This window comes from Eurosta solidaginis, chromosome 1 (assembly GCF_040869045.1).
Source record: "Eurosta solidaginis isolate ZX-2024a chromosome 1, ASM4086904v1, whole genome shotgun sequence".
Lineage (NCBI taxonomy): Eukaryota > Metazoa > Arthropoda > Insecta > Diptera > Tephritidae > Eurosta > Eurosta solidaginis.
The window spans coordinates 295,966,494-295,985,684 of NC_090319.1; the positions used below are offsets into that span (position 1 = coordinate 295,966,494).

The 19,191-nt window shown below is 37.7% G+C and overlaps 2 protein-coding genes across 3 annotated transcripts; both read right to left on the reverse strand.

The window, feature by feature from the left end:
• Positions 1 to 396: 396 nt before the first annotated feature.
• Cog4 (conserved oligomeric Golgi complex subunit 4) lies at positions 397 to 14,258 on the reverse strand. 2 transcript variants are annotated; one of them, XR_010948967.1, is made up of 3 exons: positions 11,796 to 14,258; positions 1,138 to 1,316; positions 397 to 1,076 (listed from the first exon to the last, which is right to left on the reverse strand). XR_010948967.1 is itself a non-coding variant. In XM_067761144.1 (2 exons), exon 1 carries the CDS (start codon positions 14,145 to 14,147, stop codon positions 11,844 to 11,846), a length of 2,304 nt encoding a protein of 767 aa, XP_067617245.1. In that variant the 5' UTR covers positions 14,148 to 14,258; the 3' UTR covers positions 3,725 to 3,864; positions 11,796 to 11,843. The 2 variants fall into 2 exon arrangements, 1 of the variants encoding a protein (XP_067617245.1); XM_067761144.1 differs by lacking the exons at positions 397 to 1,076; positions 1,138 to 1,316 and adding an exon at positions 3,725 to 3,864.
• LOC137237482 (uncharacterized) lies at positions 9,944 to 10,878 on the reverse strand. Its single transcript, XM_067761145.1, has one exon. It carries the CDS (start codon positions 10,524 to 10,526, stop codon positions 10,185 to 10,187), a length of 342 nt encoding a protein of 113 aa, XP_067617246.1. The 5' UTR covers positions 10,527 to 10,878; the 3' UTR covers positions 9,944 to 10,184.
• Positions 14,259 to 19,191: the final 4,933 nt, after the last annotated feature.

Below are 19,191 nucleotides of genomic sequence, written 5' to 3' on the forward strand. Positions count from 1 at the left end.
TTTACATTTTTATACAAATATTTTTTAGGTTTGTGACCATTCTATGACTATACGATACATAAATGCAAAATATCCGGGAGCAACACATGATTATTGTGTGTTCAATATGTCGGCCTTGAAATCACATTTGGAACAGGCAAGAGCCCTTCACTACACACCAGAAAAAGCAATACAAATTATAAACGTGTGTGCGGCTTTGCACAATACAAATTTCTGTAAAAGAGTTATCTAATGAAGATGACGACCATGATATCCCATTCGCCGAAATTGAATCCACAACCAACTCGGAAGCAGAAGAAATCAGAAACTAAATATTGCGAGTTTTGTAGATACTTCATTTTATTGAAATAATAAATTCATATACATGTATATATATAAAAAAATATTTGGTAAATTCATTATGGTTCTTAGAAGCTAAAGATTTTCAGTTTTCATAATACAGTCTTAAATTTTATTATAAATTTGGTATAAAAAATATCACTTCAGTTTCATATGTATGTTAAAAAAAAAAAAATCAGGTATTGTTCAGCACTTAAAGCATACATTTGTGATGGCCTTATTTTTTCATTTGGCTTTTATACAACTCCAGCTTTTCCTGTTTCAATTTCAAAAAATCACGTTTATAATAGTACTCCAAGCTATACGTTCTCTTCGCATACTTTTCTGTCTCAAGAGCACTTTTTTTGATCTCTTCCAATGTTTTCAGCATCTCTTCTTAAACATTTTTTTGATTTGCTGTCTGCTCCTGCAATAGTTTGAGCCTATCGTTTTTGCTGCACTTTTTCGATTTGCTTTTCGTGGCCTCTCCTCATCAGGTGAACCACTTTGTCCACTTACTTCCAAATTCTCATCCGATTCCAAGTTATCACTATATAATCGCTCCACAATCATATCTTCACATTCTTCATTCGCATTAGTACTAAGGCCATGCTCTTGTCCAGACTTAACAAACCCATTATAGACTCTTCTGAATGCGTAAAGATATTTAACCTGTTTGGTCCACCACCAGTTGCACGGTATTCCACTATGTTCTCCGACATTTTTGTTTTTGTTTTTGGCTTCATGTCAGCCCACACCTGAGACGACAAAAATAAAGTTGTATTATACAGAATTGACTTCTGTGGTTCTTTAGTTCACCTTAATCCACTTTTTCGTCGTTCTTACTGGTGGTCCTAAACAGTTCAGCTCCACTGTTATATCATCCCACTTTTTTGTCACCTGAACCTTTGTGCAAGTTAATTTTGCTATATGGGAATTTTTTTTCCATAATTGAAACCAGCCTTTCAAGCTGTTGTTTTGTACTCACGACCTTGGACCTATATAAAATTAATTCAAATAGTTTAAAATTACTACTAGGTAGTAAAAAATTAGAACATAAATACAAAAAACTTACATTTTAAACAATTCTTTTTCTATTCGATACAGCGTCGACAACAAATTTCTATTCGCTACAAAATTCGGTACACAACGAAAATTTCGACAGAGATGAGGTGTCATAATACCAACTTCTAATTCGATTTTCGATGTTCGATAGCCAACGAAGATCGAAAGATGCTCATAATAGGGGCCTTAAAGTCATGCCGTCAGCCTTAATTTTCGAGGTGACATAAGACTTGATATCCTCAACGGAAGTGTCTTTGTCAAAGCGAGATACAAAAATCAATTTTTTGAGCGGGACTACAACCACCTTCTGAATAAGAAGTCACAGATTGAGAAGTTACAGTTTCAGAAATTACAGTTTGAGACTCTAAGGTTTTTTCCGCGGCCTTCGAATTGGATGGAACCACAACTTGCGGATTTGGGGAAGCCAAGTCTATGAGCTCCACTTGCGGAAGATTAATGTTCTGAGCAGTTGTCTTTATTTCTATTTAAACAATGCGGTAACTCATCCAAACACTTGAAAGATTTGAACAAGGTATCGTATTGATTGAACTTTTCCGTGATTATGGAAAACTCTTCAGCAATTTCAGAAAACGCATTTCGTGTTTTTCTACAGTTTAAATAGGTCAACCTTAGTTGATCTGCATTTAATGCATGACCAACATACTCCCTTCTCCCCATCATTGACAGTGTCAACAACTCTAGCCGTCAGTCCCGCGCACTTTCCATGGGCGAGCCCATCGCAAAGCCAGCAAGAGACAAAACGTTCGGATTCGCTTTTTACCTAACAGTTTTTGAAAATGCAAGTCATTTTTTATAGAAAGAAAATGAAAATAGACTAGTATAAGAATATAGAAATGGTAAAGATATGTTTGTAAATTACAAAGAAAAAACCGTTGAAATAGCACTGAGAACGAGAAAGGTTATATATAAAGCAACTCTGAAAGTTTAGGAGCTTAGCGGTAGCTAGCAGTTTTAGAGTCACTGTCACTTGACACTTAAAAAGCGACGCAAACAGCTGCGAAGACAGTAAATAGCGCGAAAAACAAAAAGTGTGCGCACAAAAACAATTGCAAGGTGAAAAGGTGCCAATCAAAATTGCCATTGTGATTGATAACTAAGTGTGATATCTTATCTGTCAACTGCCTGACAGGATGTTCAATATGGCTACTTTTTAGCGTTTTGACAGGGTGTTCAATATGGCCGCGCATATCTTCAGCGGGTGATAGAAAGGGATGCTGAATGAGATAGCGATAGTCAATTACAAATCAGGTGATCCAATCATTTTGGAATTTTGACGTCTATGCAGAAGATATCACACTTAGTTATCATTCACAATGAAAATTGCAACAAAAACAAAAATGCACAATGACTCGGCAAACACAAAATGAATAATAAGAAACTTTGATCTGAGTATTGTAACAGGTTAAACTCTAACCTATCCAAAATCAACCCGACATACGAAATATATGTCCTGCTTGCAATGTGTCCCCACATGACACCAACCATCTCTTCAATTGTAATGTGGAACCAACGCATTTAATACCCCTCTCATTATGGTCCACCCCTGTTGAAACAGCAAGTTTTCTTGGACTCCCGTTAGAGGTTATTGATGACAATTTGTGATTAGACGCACCTATTGGATGGGGCGAAGCACTGCTACAACAACAACAACAACAACAGAGAATGATGTTCTACTCAACAGTCGATATATATGTAAATGGTAATCAATTGTTTTATATTTCTGAATTTTTGGATATACAAAGGACATTACTGAATACTCAATGTGGCAAACAAAAAAAATAAAGAGAATATCATTTCGCTCATTTACTTCAATAGTGTCGTAACTCAAAAAACACGACTTTTGAGTTAACAACATATAAACGTACCCAATATCATGATCTATGTTGTATAAAAAAATCTTTGTGATCAATTAAAAATTTGCCACGTGCTATAAAAATGAAAATGTGCCTAATATGCGCTGTTAAAATCTTTGAATGGCTCTCCTGTAAATTTGTGTTTTTTGAGTTATGACACTATTGAAGTAAGTGAGCAATTTTTATTACCGACTTATCTGATTTAATATAACTTGGTATCCGTATTTCCAAAAACTTAAGTTGTGAGAACCTACTGTACACCAATAAAAAAAAAATGCGATATAGTCTGGCATATTTAAAGTTTTGTTTCACTTTCCGTCTAGTTCAAAGTTCACATCGAAACGTGCTGAATATTTGGGGATTTGCGTTTGTAAAGAACTTTTGCTATGGACTACCTTAACGCCACCATCAATTGTGGTTTTGCCGTCGCTGCTGCGCCACAATTTAGCCAATGCTTCTATAGCAATATCAGTTTTTTGTTGTTGGTTATCATGTTCAGCGGTTAACGTTAAATCAAATTGGCGACGAAATCGTTTATAATAATGTCGTTTTGCCAGAAGTTTTTCATCATAAGTTTTCCAATGCGAATTTGTACAATTTTGCAAGACTGTTAATATTATAAATATAAATATTGCAATTCGTATTTTCATATTTGTACGCAACTAAGGCCCGGTTTATCAGTGGTTGGTTAAGCTAAGCTTAAACGAAGCTTGCTTAAACTCTAGTCAAATTTAAGCTCCAGTTAAACTACTGTGCAGTTTTTCAGTCACAGTTTAAGGCCGCCTTTGGGGTATGCTGTTTTGTGCGGCAACATTGGTTTTTTTATTATCTAGGTAATTTGTAGATATGGCAACAGCTGGATCTTGTTTACACAACAAAAGCTGGAGTCATTGGTGCCGTATGTCGTATCGCTGTATCCGTATGCCTAACGTAATCAGCTGTTTATCGTTACGACGGTAAACCAAAACCCAATTGGTTGGCTACGATACGGTTACGACTTTAGCGGCACCAATAATCGATTGCATTGATTCTCATAAGGTTGGTCGAATCAGCTGTTAAAAGGTTACCGATACGGTTACCGATAAAGCACCAATGTCTCCAGCTAAACATGGAAAAAAATTCTCTGGGGAAATATATATCTAGTTCCGGAAGTGATATTCAACATCATTAGCCGTGTTTTTTTTACATGCATATACGTTTCGTTTGCGCGTGAAAAAACCCCCCACCCTCGCTTAGATAACGCTTAGGAGACCCATCTAGCGGCAATGGTTAAAGAACTACCTACAGCACAGGGTGTACCGAAAAGCGGAGACACAACCCTCTGTTGTATTCCTGTGTATAACATATACCTGAATCAGTTGTGATAAATAGTGGACGCGCATAGAATACATAGAATTAGTGCAGAGGGTGTAACAGACACATATTTCAGTTACATCCTGAGTATAATGCGTATTGAAATTTAGTAGTACTGATTTTATGCGTAGCAATTTAAGAGGTGTATTTAAAGTTTGTCGCTTAGCAGTCCATATGAAGTTTGAGCGTAAACGTATATAGATGTGAAAATAAAAACACAGCTATTATTTAATTATTCTTAAACCAGATAGTTCTCGAGTTGATATCCAACTTCATTCTCAATTCACCATCCAACCTTTGAGAAATTTTGTAAAATTAAAAGTTTTCCAGTTGATCTCCAACGTCATTAATATTTTCCAATTACTACCCTAATTTCGAGAGATTTTGAGAAATGTATAGTTCTCAAATGACTATTCAACCCATTTCTTCAGTTGATATCCTACATTGGATATTGAGTTGAGGTGGAGTTGAAAACAATCTCCACGAAGGTACCACCAAAACCAACAGATGTTAAAAAAAAGAAAAATGTAAGGCGCGATAACCTCCGAAGAGATCTAAGGCCGAGCTTCTCTTCCAATTTGCGTCGTGCTACTTTTGATTTTCCCTACAAATTGGCCGGACGGGACCTACATGTTTTATGCCGACTCCGAACTGCATCTGCAAGGCAGATGAGTTTTCACTGAGAGCTTTTCATGGCAGAAATACACCCGGAGCGCTTGCCAAACACTGCCGAAGGGCGACCCCGCTTAGAAAAATTTTCTTCTAATTGAAAAACCTTATTTCTAAAATTTTGATGTTGCTTTGCCCGGGGTGTGAACCTGGGGCATACGTTGTGGTAGGCGGAGCACGCTACCATCCCACCACGGTGGCCGCCGATGTTATTGTGAGAAATAAACACCTGCTTGATAGTATTAATGAAGCGTAATTAATTAAGAATAAATTATATAAGCGGCCGCAGTGATGTGGTGGTAGCGTGCTCCGTCAACTACACCTAAGATCCTACATCAACATCATTGAATCTTACATTTGAGTCCAGTTAGAGAACCACAGTTGTTAATTAAATTTTTTCAACTTAAGTAATATCATATTTTGCTTTATAAAAAGTTCCCTCTTTTGCTGAGTACGCTATGATTCCCAAGTTGAGCCACTGTTTCGAAAGAACTCTTGAGATTTCAGAAGTATGCCTAGTTATAAACATGAGCTCTATTGGTACTCAAGCCCAAACGCTTGTTGGGAATATTCGACGCCATTTCGTACCACAAATCACACACAGAAGACTGCGCCATTGTGAATGAAACTAAGTGTGTTATCTTCTGCATAGACGTCAAAATTCCAAAGTGATTGGATCACCTGATTTGTAATTGACTATCGCTGTCTCATTCTGATCTCTTTATGAGATAGATATGCACCGCCATATTGAACACCCTGTCAAAACGCTAAAAAGTAGCCATATTGAACATCCTGTCAGGCAGTTGACAGATAACGATATCACACTTAAGCTGCAGACATTGGTGCTTTATCGGTAACCGTATCGATAACCTTATAACAGCTGATTCGACCAACCTTAAGCTGGAGTCATTGGTGCCGTATGTCGTATCGCTGTATCCGTATCCCTAACGTAATCAGCTGTTTATCGTTACGAAGGTAAACCAAAACCCAATTGGTTGGCTACGATACGGTTACGACCTTAGCGGCACCAATAATCGATTGCATTGATTCTCATAAGGTTGGTCGAATCAGCTGTTAAAAGGTTACCGATACGGTTACTGATAAAGCACCAATGTCTCCAGCTTTATGAGAATCAATGCAATCGATTATTGGTGCCGCTAAGGTCGTAACCGTATCGTAGCCAACCAATTGGTTTTTGGTTACCGTCGTAACAGCTGATTACGATAGGGATACGACTACAGCGATACGACAAACGGCACCAATGACTACAGCTTTAGTTACATTCACAATGGATTGCGCATTCACGAGTTCAAAATTGCTTCGTTCTGCGCATCTAGGTCACACTTGACTGCTTGAGCGAATGTAAGAAAGAGAAAAAACAAGAACTAAAGGAAAATGACGTAAAATTGCCCATAAAAAAGCTGATCTTTTGTTTACATGCGCAATCTTGGGTGTGTGATTTGCGATTTCGTACGAACGCAAATAACTGATAGGTTAACTAGAGTTTAACCATGGCAGATCGGCCGCTTAAACTTCAGTTAAAGAAGACTGAAAAACTGCAAAATACGTTTAAGTGTAGTTTAACTGACAAACTGAGTTGAACTTGTACTAAAAACCGGGCCTAATCCTTATATTTATTATTATGTTAAAAGTGATTAAAATGGCAGAAAACACAAAAGCAGCTTATCAGCACCTTGACGATTATTAAGTTGGCCTTATTTTTATTTATGAAGTATGTCTAAGGTTTATATTACATATGTACAAGCCCTTAATTTTGAAAGTGGTATAAGTCATATTTTCCTTGTTTCGAGATATTTAGAGTTTTGCATTTTAATGGATGAAAAAATATTTTTGTATTATGGAATATGATTTTTTGACAGTAAAGTAAGGCCAACAAACAAGTATTTATTATGATCATGAAATTTATAATCATTTTTAAAAGGAAATGTGGTTTCGAAAAGTTGAAATGACTGACCACTTTCAAAATTAACTTCTTTACATATGTATGTATGTATTTCCTCTGCGACCTATTAATTCTTATAGAACATAATCTGTGAACACTGGCTGTTGTTGTTGTTGTTACACTGGCTCGAGGTCAGGTGTATTAAAAACACAACGAAATTGCACGAAGACGATCTCCGAAGGAGATTGAAATATATCGGGAAAAAACAAAAAACGTTGTTTTTTAATACACCTGACCTCGAGCCAGTGGTCACAAATTATGTTCTTTAACTTCGTTACTTTATAAATAACTTACCCCATCAAGGACACATTTTTATTAGTAATTAACATTTTATTCAAACTCATTTCATTATAACCAAGTAAATTATTTATTAATATTTAGGGAAATAAAGTGTTTGTGAAAAATTGGTGGGATATAGGGTAGTAAATTCATCATATATTTACGTTTTTCTTCTGTATTGGTCTAATGGTTGTGTATAAGCAAATCAATATTTTCGTATATTCTAGGTCTTCCTATTTTAGGTGAGAGGTTTAATACTTTGAATTCGGAAGGAAGTTTTATAAAACATCTTATATGGAGCATTTTTTTTAGAAATCTGGGTAATAGGCTAGTTGAGGGGTCGACTGCTAATACGCTACCAATGAGAGGTGTCAAACGACGTGTCTTGACATCAGTATTAATAATCCGAAGGCGGAGAATAAAAATTTTAACTCGTTCAAAAGATATTAACGAAAAACCGGAAAAAGACCCGGGATACCTCCGAAACCGGGGGTGGGATCCATAGTATTTTTGCACAGAACACCTTTCTGCTTTGGCGGCCTTCGGCCGCGTTTATAAAAAATAACACTGGGCTACGCCATGCCAAGTCCGGGTGTGTGGTATAACCGTGGCTACCGCCACGGTGATGCACAATTTTTTTGGTGGGTACTAACACAACAACAACCACATGAAAATCGCCAAATTCAACTGCAAATATCTCCGGACAGAGATGAAATTTTTCCGCCTTCGGATTATTGTTCTCGAGATTAATACGCGTCTTTTGACACCTCTCTAGATATTTTTGGTAGCGTATTAGTAGTCGACCCCTCAACTGGACTATTACCGAAATCTGATCCATTCTATTTTTAGCCCAGACGTAGCATCTCCATTGGTATTTTTCTTTCTATTATTCGTTGATTCTTTTAGTTGTTTTGTCGAAATTAAATCTCTCTGAGCCATTTGTACTACCAAAAATGGGGTTTTCTTCTTACATAATTCTATTAAATTATAGTAATGCTCAGGGATGTATTAATAATTCGATTTTTTAATTTTAGTTTCTATCAAACCAAAATTGCGATCATTTGACGAAAAAGAATGGCCAGATACCATAAATTTATGATCAACTGTTTCAAGATTATTATCCGATGACTGAACAATTTTTAACCAAATTAAAGCTAAGTATGTTAATGATACGATTTTGTCCTGAGCATGCATCACTGTAAGCTATGACATGCTTTTGAGACCCCAGCGGGTTAGGGGGTCAGAATATACCCGCGGTAGGTATGCCTGTCGTAAGAGGCGACTAAAATACCAGATTCAAGGGGCTGTGTAGTGCAACCCTTCAGGTTGCCAGCGCAATATATAGCTTCTCCAAACCCACTTGTCAACCACACCTATCCGCGGCGAATCCTGTATCACTAACAGACGAGGCTCTGGCGAGGGGAGGGAGGGGATGGCCTGAAGGTTTAATGTGACCACATAAATCGTTCCCGGGATGGTCGGGCTAGCACCTTAATGGTGCTGTGGTACCGGAGCGTACCGGATCTGTATCGGACAAAGGACCATCACATCGATAACACTCCCCAAAGCGTTCGGGGAGCAACCTTATCGCTACAACAACAACAACATGCTTTTGAGTGGTAATATCCCGAATGTGCTTTAAGATGCAGGACGCAACTTCCTGTGATCCTCATGAGGCGTTGCATCCCATGCATACATTTTCGTTGTAGAAATTATGAAACCCTAAATTGTATACATACATGTTGCGCTTATGTGGTACCGGAGGCTACCGAAACAGAAAGTTTTGGATAAGAAAGTGCTTTCTGTAGATCAAAATGTGAATCCGTAATATTCACTCGGGTCATCTTTTGCTTTTTGTATGGCATCTGTAAAACTTTTCTAGCGCGGACGGCACTGTTAAGATGTGAATAATTTCCATGAGATGGAACTTCTCGTCTTCATTACTGGATGCTTCAATTTTTAGTTTTAGCGAATCACACTTTTCGCAAGTGTCTTTACGAGGAGTATGAAAATTTAAGTTGGACTCCGCATTGAATATTTTCCTGTAAGTCCACTCCTTCACGCTTGATGTGTTATTTTCATCACATTTTTTCAAATACAGCTCACACAAATTTCGAATATCTAAGTGAGCACTTAGATACCTTCGACCTGAAGTGTGCTATGATGTCGTGTAATGGCTCTCACATGCTGGGAAACTCAGAATATGTTCTCGTACCACTTTAATTTTTTTCTTCATCTATTTTTCTAGATGAACCAGCCATTTTGCCACGACCATCCGTTCCAGATGTTTTAGCATTTAAGACACGGCTTAATCTTTTTACATTAAAAGGATTACTTGATCATACCTGAACCGCTATCCGAAGACGTTAAAATTAGTAACTGTATTTTGTTAACAACCAAAAAATAAACACATTTTATCGAGCTAGTTTTCATGGGATACTGCTAATCTCTTCAGATTATGTTATTTTATTAGGATTTGTTATGAAATAGCTGATAAACTAGCTTTTTTTTTAATTTTTGACTTATACCACATTCAAAATCAAGGGCTCATATATGTACATATTTAAAATGAGATTAAGCAGTTCTCAGTAAATCATCTGCTGATTCGAATTATAATAAAAATTTGACAAATATTTTTAAAGGTCTACATTCCTTGTATTGGGTTATTTTCTCTTATAATCATGATGTACATGTAAACGTCCTGAAAATCGTGTATTTCCAACTTTTTGAGCGCTACTACTATGCACCACTTTGGCCGTTCCCTCAATTTGTGTCTTACTATCGGGGCTGCGCCATAGATTTGCTATAGCTTCTAACGCGATTTCTGTTTCATCGTATTTATCATCATGCTCAGCGGACAAATTTATATCTATTTGACGTCGAAATCGTTTCAAATGTAACAACTGCAGATCCACGTCTTTTACTTTGGTTTCTGAAGTTATAACTTTTGCTAGTATTATTTCCATTAAAAAAACTAATAAAAACGCAACAGAGGTTTTAAACATTTCTGTTTAGAGCTGTTATTTATATCAATACCCAAGTGAGACTAATCAAAATTAATAAAGAGAGCCTAGCCAGACCTGCTCATAGGTTTACTAATCATTGCTGATTGCTATCGCTGTTAACGAAGTTCAGCACTTCACGCTAAAGGTTTGTATTACGCGAAGAGATTTGTTGTTTTTTCAATATTCCTGATTAAAACCATATGTGACACCAAAAAATACGTGGGCAGTGAGGTGATTTTTTTTTGTAGGTCGCCGCCAGGTCAAAAACGTCGTGTGATTCAAGGGGTTGATAAGCGCAATTTATAGCTTCCACAACCAATCCTGTTACAAATTTGCATGTATCATACAAATAGTCAACAATAGTCAATAGCTCTGCCGACCCCAAGTTTCGCATGGAACTAGCGGGTGTGGCGGGATGGTCTGGGAACGTTCAATGTGGTGATATTAAATCGTTCCCGAGATGGTCGCGCTAGCACCTTAATGGTGCTTCTTAGCGGCACTTACCGCATCTACATATATCGGACAAAGGACCATTAACATTGATAACATTCTTCAAAACCTTCGCTACAATAACAACAACAAAAACCCCGTAAAAAATCAAAAAAATTGGCGACACATAGTCGAAATGGAACCACGAGCAACACTTTCTTTTCGTTGGGTCAATATTGAACTAAAATACATTTGCGTTTATGAACTATCAAGACCTAAAATTTTAAAATTCTAACGTAAAACTCGTCCAAAAATAACTCGTCAAAAGACGCGGCCTGATCCCTGGACCTCGAATCCGTAAGCGGAAATTAAGAATTTTATTTATGGCCCGGAGCGCTCCAAAATAGGGGGTGAAGTAATTTTTCGCAGAATACCTTTCTGCATATATTAACAGCTCAGCAAACGTTGGGCTGACACTACGTCTTGCAGGGTAGCAAGATCTTTCTGCCCGAAAGTGGATGGCAGGAGGTCTGCTGAAATAATTGGCTTTTGTCAGAACTAGGCGAAAGTGGATTTCCCGAGGAGCTATCCAAGGTTGAGATCGGAATCATTCGGAACTTCATGCTACCCAACGATTCTCTAAGAAGTTATATCTACGTCACTATATGTGGTATCACAACGGGCCTTCATGTTGTCCAAGTTGGTAGCTTCCCTGATAGGGGAAGCTCACTTGGACAACATGACCTAACCTATATTAAAGAATACATTACCATACACATACATACATACACAGATATATCTATCTCAAAACCAATGTATGTAAACATAATATGTACTTACAATTCGGCTTATTATGTATCTTATATTAGTTTCCTTGATGAGTATAGTTTACAATTTAACCCTTTTGATGTCATCCATGCGAAAATCTGTCCGTAAAGCCAATAATGTCCTCACTTCTTGTGGCGTTAAACGCCATGTAGGTGAATCATTCTCATTATCTGGACTCCAGTAGTCAGCAAGCTCATCTAATTTTTCTAAATTTAATATTGTTGCAATCTGCGTTAGACGTGTCATTTTATCACGTACCGACCATGATGTAACCCCTGTTAAATACGAACTTAAGGCACGAATTTCCTGATCCAATACGAGACCACCCAAACGGTTGAAGGAGGTTTTCATAATGGCGCGTTCCAATCGCGCGGTAGTGTCTGATGCCAAAATGCTAACAAAAGCATCAAAATTCCGTGGTGTTAATACATTTTTGAATTGACTCAAGAAACTGTCCAGTTGTACAATAAGCGTTTGAATGAATGTTTCGCCAGCTTCGTAATTGGCAAGTTCTTCTTCAGATAAAATATGACTGTAGCTAAGGAATTGATCAACCCATGGATTAAGGCGTGGTTTAATTGCACTTGACCTCAATTGTGTCATACCGATATTTACACATGCCTTTAACGTATCTCTTACAGTGCGCAATTCTGCAATGCAACTATCTACTATACGACGTTCTGTATCTGATAACGACGGAAAGGTATTTTTAATATCCTGTTCAATTGTCTCCCATAAGGTTTCTAGGAATTCTGTTGACATATCAGCATTGTTTAGACGATTAATGAAGTTACTTCGCGCTTTATCGCTATCGCTGGATTGCAATTTTCCATGTTGTACTGCACTTTGTATGGCACTATAAGCTAAATCTGTATAACCTGAAGGATAACCAGTTTTGAGTGGAATTTTCAATGCATTTATGTAGGTATACAGGCAAGATGAAGCGTTATTTATTACTGCGCAAGAACCGTTGACTGACTGTGTGGTCAGTGATCGACGTATACATTTACGTAGTATATAGAAAACATCATCTACCATCGAGGAGCATTGTTGACCACCTTCAAATGTATCTAAAGCTATTGCTTTATGTATGCTCTCCTCGATAAAATGACGCTCGAATAGTATATAAGTGCTGAGTAGCTCTTGCATTTGCCGACTAAGATCAGAATTATTCAGAAGCGATTGCAAACGTTGTATTTGCCTTTCCTTTTCATTTTCCTCCAAGCTACTTGCGTCAATGTCTGATTTTACTTTACGTTTTAAAAATCGAAAATATAACTCCACACGCGAATGTATTATTGTTAGTTCTATAATAAGTGGATCAATTTCTTTAGGCTGAGGCTTATCCATGGTCAAGGATTGCTTTTGATATTGACTAAGGGTGGATGACATACCAGACCCGGTACCTGTGCTGCGATTGTAGTCGTTGATTTGTTGTATTAAATCTTTTATACGTCTATATTTATTAAATTCTAGTATAACATTCTTTACCTCAGCATCACATTCATTTTGTAATAAAATAGCTAGCGCAATAAGATAACCCGAACCGTAATGAGTTTCGATAATTGGCTTATTTACTTCAATAACGCGTGCAAAATTCTCGAGCAAAGTTGTCATTGTATCTGCAAATGCTACTGGCAGGCGATTTTCAGATTTAGCTATATCTAAAGTAGTACGTAGTTCTTTTTCTGATTTTTTTGCTAATTTCATACAAATATATTTGCCAAATTTTTCAATTCCATCATAATGCTTACCCAATAGTGGAAACAATTTCAAAAACCGTTCTACAGATGCTAGGTCATCTTTATTAATTGCTTCGTCAAATCGTGTCACAACAAGTTTACGCATTTTTTCGGTGGCATTTTCCAATGTGCGTACCGCATCACTTACAGACGTTACAGCGCCAGACGTGCTGCTTACATCGCCGGCAGTGCGCTGCAAAACTTGTTGGTCGATCGATAGAAAACGTCCAATGAGTGCTGAGCCTTTTTCATAATCTTCGTCATCAATCGCTTTCAGTACACCTTGACTACATAGTTGCAGATCAATTAAATCGTGTACGCGTTGCTGACATTCAGATGCTCGACTCCTCGCCAAATCGACACTCCGCACTTTGTAACTTACCGATCCGGCTAAATCAGCAGTATGCGAAATTTGTAAACTCAACTTTTTTGCATCTGTCGTGACTGTATTCAAAGCAGTGAGGAAGTAGCCGAATGCATTCATTTTTGAATCTATAAGCGACTGTTTGCCCAGCAGATTATCCAAATTGGTATTGATCTCATCTTCTTCTTCGGCTATTTTACGCAAAGTAGTTTGAATATCATCAGTTGCACCACTGATGTCACTGTTTATGGGAAACATATTTGATTTGACTGTGCTTTGCCAGACTAATATTTTCTTTATCGAAGAAAATTGGCACAGATGTAGGATTGTGATGTGCCGTCGTGTCAAAGAGGTAAACAATGAAAAAGCTGCCTATCGATTTCATTCTCTACAATCGATAAGTGAACTATTTGGTAGTGATGTTACACCACCACAAATCACACACAGAAGAGGGCATTCACGAGTTCAAATTGCTTCGTTCTGCGTGACGCAAAATTTGTAACATCACAAATCACTTACCCAGATTACGCATTAACGATAACCCAGCGGGTCAGGGGGTTAGAATATACCCGCGGTAGGTATACCTGTCGTAAGAGGCGACTAAAATACCGGATTGGCCTGAAGGTTTAATGTGGCCATATAAATCGTTCCCGAGATGGTCGGGCCAGCACCTTAATGATGCTGTGTTACCGGAGCGTACCGGATCTGTAAACGGCAAAGGACCATCACATCGATCACTCCCTAAACCTTCGGGGAGCAACCGTATCGCTACAACAACAACAACAACGCATTAGCGAGTTCAAAATTGCTTCGGTCTGCGCATCTACGTCACATTTGACTGCTTGAACGAATAAAAGAAATAGAGAAAAAAACAAGAAATAAAGGAAAATGACGTATGAATTGCCCATAAAACACAGCTGATCTTTTTTTTACATGCCCAATGCGCAATCTTCTGTGTGTGATTTGTGGTGATGCTAGTTTCCATGATGTGCACAGGCGTTCCTCAAACCCTCACGTGCTACAGTGGACCATAAGACGGCCCATACATGACACAAAAACCATGCGCAAATATAAAACGAAGCAATTTGTGCAAATGAAAATTTTGACATACACGGCTCAAAAACACTGCACAATATTCATTTTTAAAGTAGCGCAACAAATGAAACACGTGTTTTAATTGTATAAAAAAGGCACTAATTGAATAAAAAATTACAATTTTTTCCAAATTGCTGGTAATTCACGGTATAAGTCGAAAAACTCGCACCAGAAGCGTTTATTTTCCATTGTATTTATAAAATATACATTTTAATTGCAAGACCAGCTCAACTCATTGCAGCACTGCGCAATATTCATTTTTCAACTAGCGCGAATTGTATAAAAAAATTATTTATTTTTGAATTTGTGTGAATTCCTGTTACAAGCTAGAGATGGTCCTTACGCCTTCGATATTACCATTTTTAAGCAATAATTACTGATGTTATATTATCAAGAACCACAGCCCTACAAGACGATGGTAACTAGTTCACTCACACATTCAAAGCTTTTTTCGCTCTCCACTAACACATCGACGGGGAAAATTTTAGAATAGCACCCCCCGAGTTTGGGGTTAAACTTGGTATCAAATGAAAGAGGGAGTTCTCCCGATCACAAATATATATAACTTAAAGTGCGCAGACTTATAGTTTACGAGTTATTTGATGTTAAAGTTTGCAAATTTAGCAAATTTCTATAGCACTTTCACTTACAATTTACACATCTTTCAAAACCTTTATGCACATAAATATCTATATAAATTGGCAACGATACACTTAAATTTCATTTTAGTATATTTCACATATAATTCTTGCATTGTTTTTACTTAATATAAAAGTTTTTATTAAATCAATCGCGCTTTTGTAGCAACATTCACATTTATGTATATATATATTTTATTGATGACATTACAAAGCTGTGCTGCCACATCTAAAAAACGGAACAAGTGCAGAATCGAAAAATAATTTATAAAAATATCTTTCATCTGACTTTAATCTTTAATCTTTAACTTTTCTAGTCTTTATTTACCAAAAATTGGAAAAAGCTCTTTTTTGCATTCGTGAACGAGCTGATATTACCTTATAACTCTTATGTTTATTGTTATGTTAGCCGATCCAACAACGGCTGCGCCATGCACAGTAATTCTGCGTAGAACACCTTTCCGCGTAGGCGGCCTTCGGCCGCGCTTATTTAAAATAACCCTGGGCTACGCCATGTCAAGTCCGGGTGTGTGGTATAACCGTGGCTGCGCCATGCACAGTAATTCTGCGTAGAACACCTTTCCGCGTAGGCGGCCTTCGGCCGCGCTTATTTAAAATAACCCTGGGCTACGCCATGCCAAGTCCGGGTGTGTGGTATAAGCGTGGCTGCCGCCACGGTGATTTCCTTCCGCATATTACCTTATAACTCTTATGTTTATTGTTATGTTAGCCGATCCAACACCGGCTGCGCCATGCACAGTAATTCTGCGTAGAACAGCTTTCCGCGTAGGCGGCCTTCGGCCGCGCTTATTTAAAATAACCCTGGGCTACGCCATGCCAAGTCCGGGTGTGTGGTATAACCGTGGCTACCGCCACGGTGATGTCCTTCCGCATAGTAGTAAACATATATATTTTCATTTTTCTTTATTAACTGAAAGGTGGCACGTTAATATTTATATTTGTTTTTTCTTTGTTGATGTGGCAGCACAGCCTTGTAATGTCATCGATAAAATATATACATACATAAATGTGAATGTTGCTACAAAAGCGCGATTTATTTAATAAAAACATTTAAATTAAGTAAAAACAATGCAAGAATTATATGTGAAATATACTAAAATGAAATTTAAGTGTATCGTCGCCAATTTATATAGATATTTATGAGCATAAAGGTTTTGAAAGATGTGTAAATTGTAAGTGAGAGTGCTATAGAAATTTGCTAAATTTGCAAACTTTAACATCAAATAACTCGTAAACTTAAAGTCTGCGCACTTTAAGTTATATATATTTGTGATCGGGAGAACTCCCTCTTTCATTTGATACCAAGTTTAACCCCGAACTCGGGGGGTGCTAAACTAAATCGCTGCCCATCGACGTTTCATGCTGTCATCGAAATGACAGTTCATTAATTATTCCGGGAAACTTTGAAACGGAGAAAGAATAGCATTGTTTACAACGAAAAATATCTTGTGCTTTTAGTTGTGACATGTGACGGAAATTAAAAATTTTGTTGCAGAGAACATCTTTTTGCGTTGGCGGCCTTCGCCAAAAATAATATTAAGGGTAACGTTTTACAAGACGGTGCACCATCTAATTTAAAAATATCAAATAATAATAAAAACGGAGCTCGAGGCGCGTCTTTTGATTCCTCGTTTGATAATTTTTGATCAAAATTAGGTGGTGCAACGTCTTTTAAATCGTTACGATATTAAGTTGTATAGAATCGACGGGATGGCCTACAAGGTTTCATGTCATACTAAATCGCTCCCGATATGGTCGGGCTAGTACCTTAATTGTTCCCGGAACGTACCCGATCTGCATCCGGCAAAGGACCAACAAAGACGATAACGGGGAGTGTCCTTATCGCCACAACAACAACAACATTATTTACTTTGGTAATAGTGCAGTTTACGGTACCCACCGAAATTTGGGCCCAAATTTTCGAGTGAGGTATCAAAAGACGCGTATTCACGTCTAGATCAAGAATCCGAAAGCGGAAGTTAACTTTTTTACCCGTTCAAAAGATATTGTCACGGATATTAGCATCACTAAATTATCCCATCACTAAGGCGATGCTAAGGCCATGCCAAGCAGTATTTACGTTAATAATCAAATCAAGTATACACATTTATAAGGCAGCCCAGAGAGATGTCACACACAGATGCATTTACTTATATGCCTATGTGCGCGCGAGAGACTGTAAACTACAAACATTCACATCAATAATTCAATCTTTATGTATCTACATAAACGAATAAATAATTTCGTCTACACATATGTACGTATACGAACAGCGGAGCGGCAATGCACAAACACATGCATATATCTTATCTGAGTTGTCACAAGAGAGAGCAATAATTTGTGCACGTAGTTGTGGCTGGCGATTTTGTAGCCGAAACAACTAGTAAGTTCTGGAAATCGAAGAGCCTAGAAGTATGCAGCGTAAACTATAAAAGCGAGGCAAGCGAGTAAGAAGGGATTCAGTTTGATTTGAGTTGTCAAGCAGTTGCGATTAAGACGATATCTAGCGAGCAAAAGCAGTATTATTTTGAATAGTAGATTTTCATTGAGCTATCAATCAGTGTGGTTATTAAGCAAGCTATTCGTTGCACAGTTTGAGTGTATTGTGAAGTACTTTAATAAACGCCATTTTGCATTATTACAAATTGGAGTTATTTATTCAACAGTTTAGTGATTCGAACTTAGCAGAGGATTGCAAATAAGAGGATTTGCAAGCAAATTCGTTACAATTGGTGTCAGAAGAGGAATTGTTGAATAAATTCCAGAGGACAACAAGAACATGGCAAAGTTCAGTGAATTGAAGATCCAGCAACTAAAGAAGGAGTTGGAGAGCCGTGGATTGAATACAAGCGGCGTTAAACTTGAACTTCAGGCACGGCTACGAGAGGCAATGGAAGCAGAAGGAATTGAGGTGGAAGAGCATGTCTTTCATCTTGATGGCGAGGAGACAACAAAAATTGAAGAGAAAAACGAAACATCGCAAACGGTTACCAGCACAGACTTGAACGTGATATTGGCTGCAATATCCCGTTCAAACGTCGACAGTAACATCGAAAATTGAAGCACAAGAAACACGTATTTCAGAAATGTCGACACAAATTTCTTCACAACTAGAATCGCAGGAGACACTTTTAACATCCAAGATGGAAGCACAAGAGGCACGTATAACAGAAATGTCATCACAAATATCCACAAGTATGTCATCACAGCTGGAAGAACAAAAGACATATATGGCAACCCAACTGAAAGAACAAGAGACACGCATAACAGTACAACTAGAAGCACAAGAGGCGCGTATATCATCAAAACTCGAAGCGCGCATGGACGAAAAAATAATGCAGTTTGAAGAAAAATTCGAGGCAGAGGTGGATGCGTTGAGAGGTCGTATACAGGAATTGCAACTTAATCGGCCGGCTGCTTCAGCGAGTAATACAAAGGTAAAAACTCCATCTTTTGACGGTTCTGTTCCTTTCCAGGTCTTCAAGCTTCAGTTTGAGAAGACCGCAGCAGTGAACAACTGGAATGCGGAAGATAAAGTTGCTGCATTG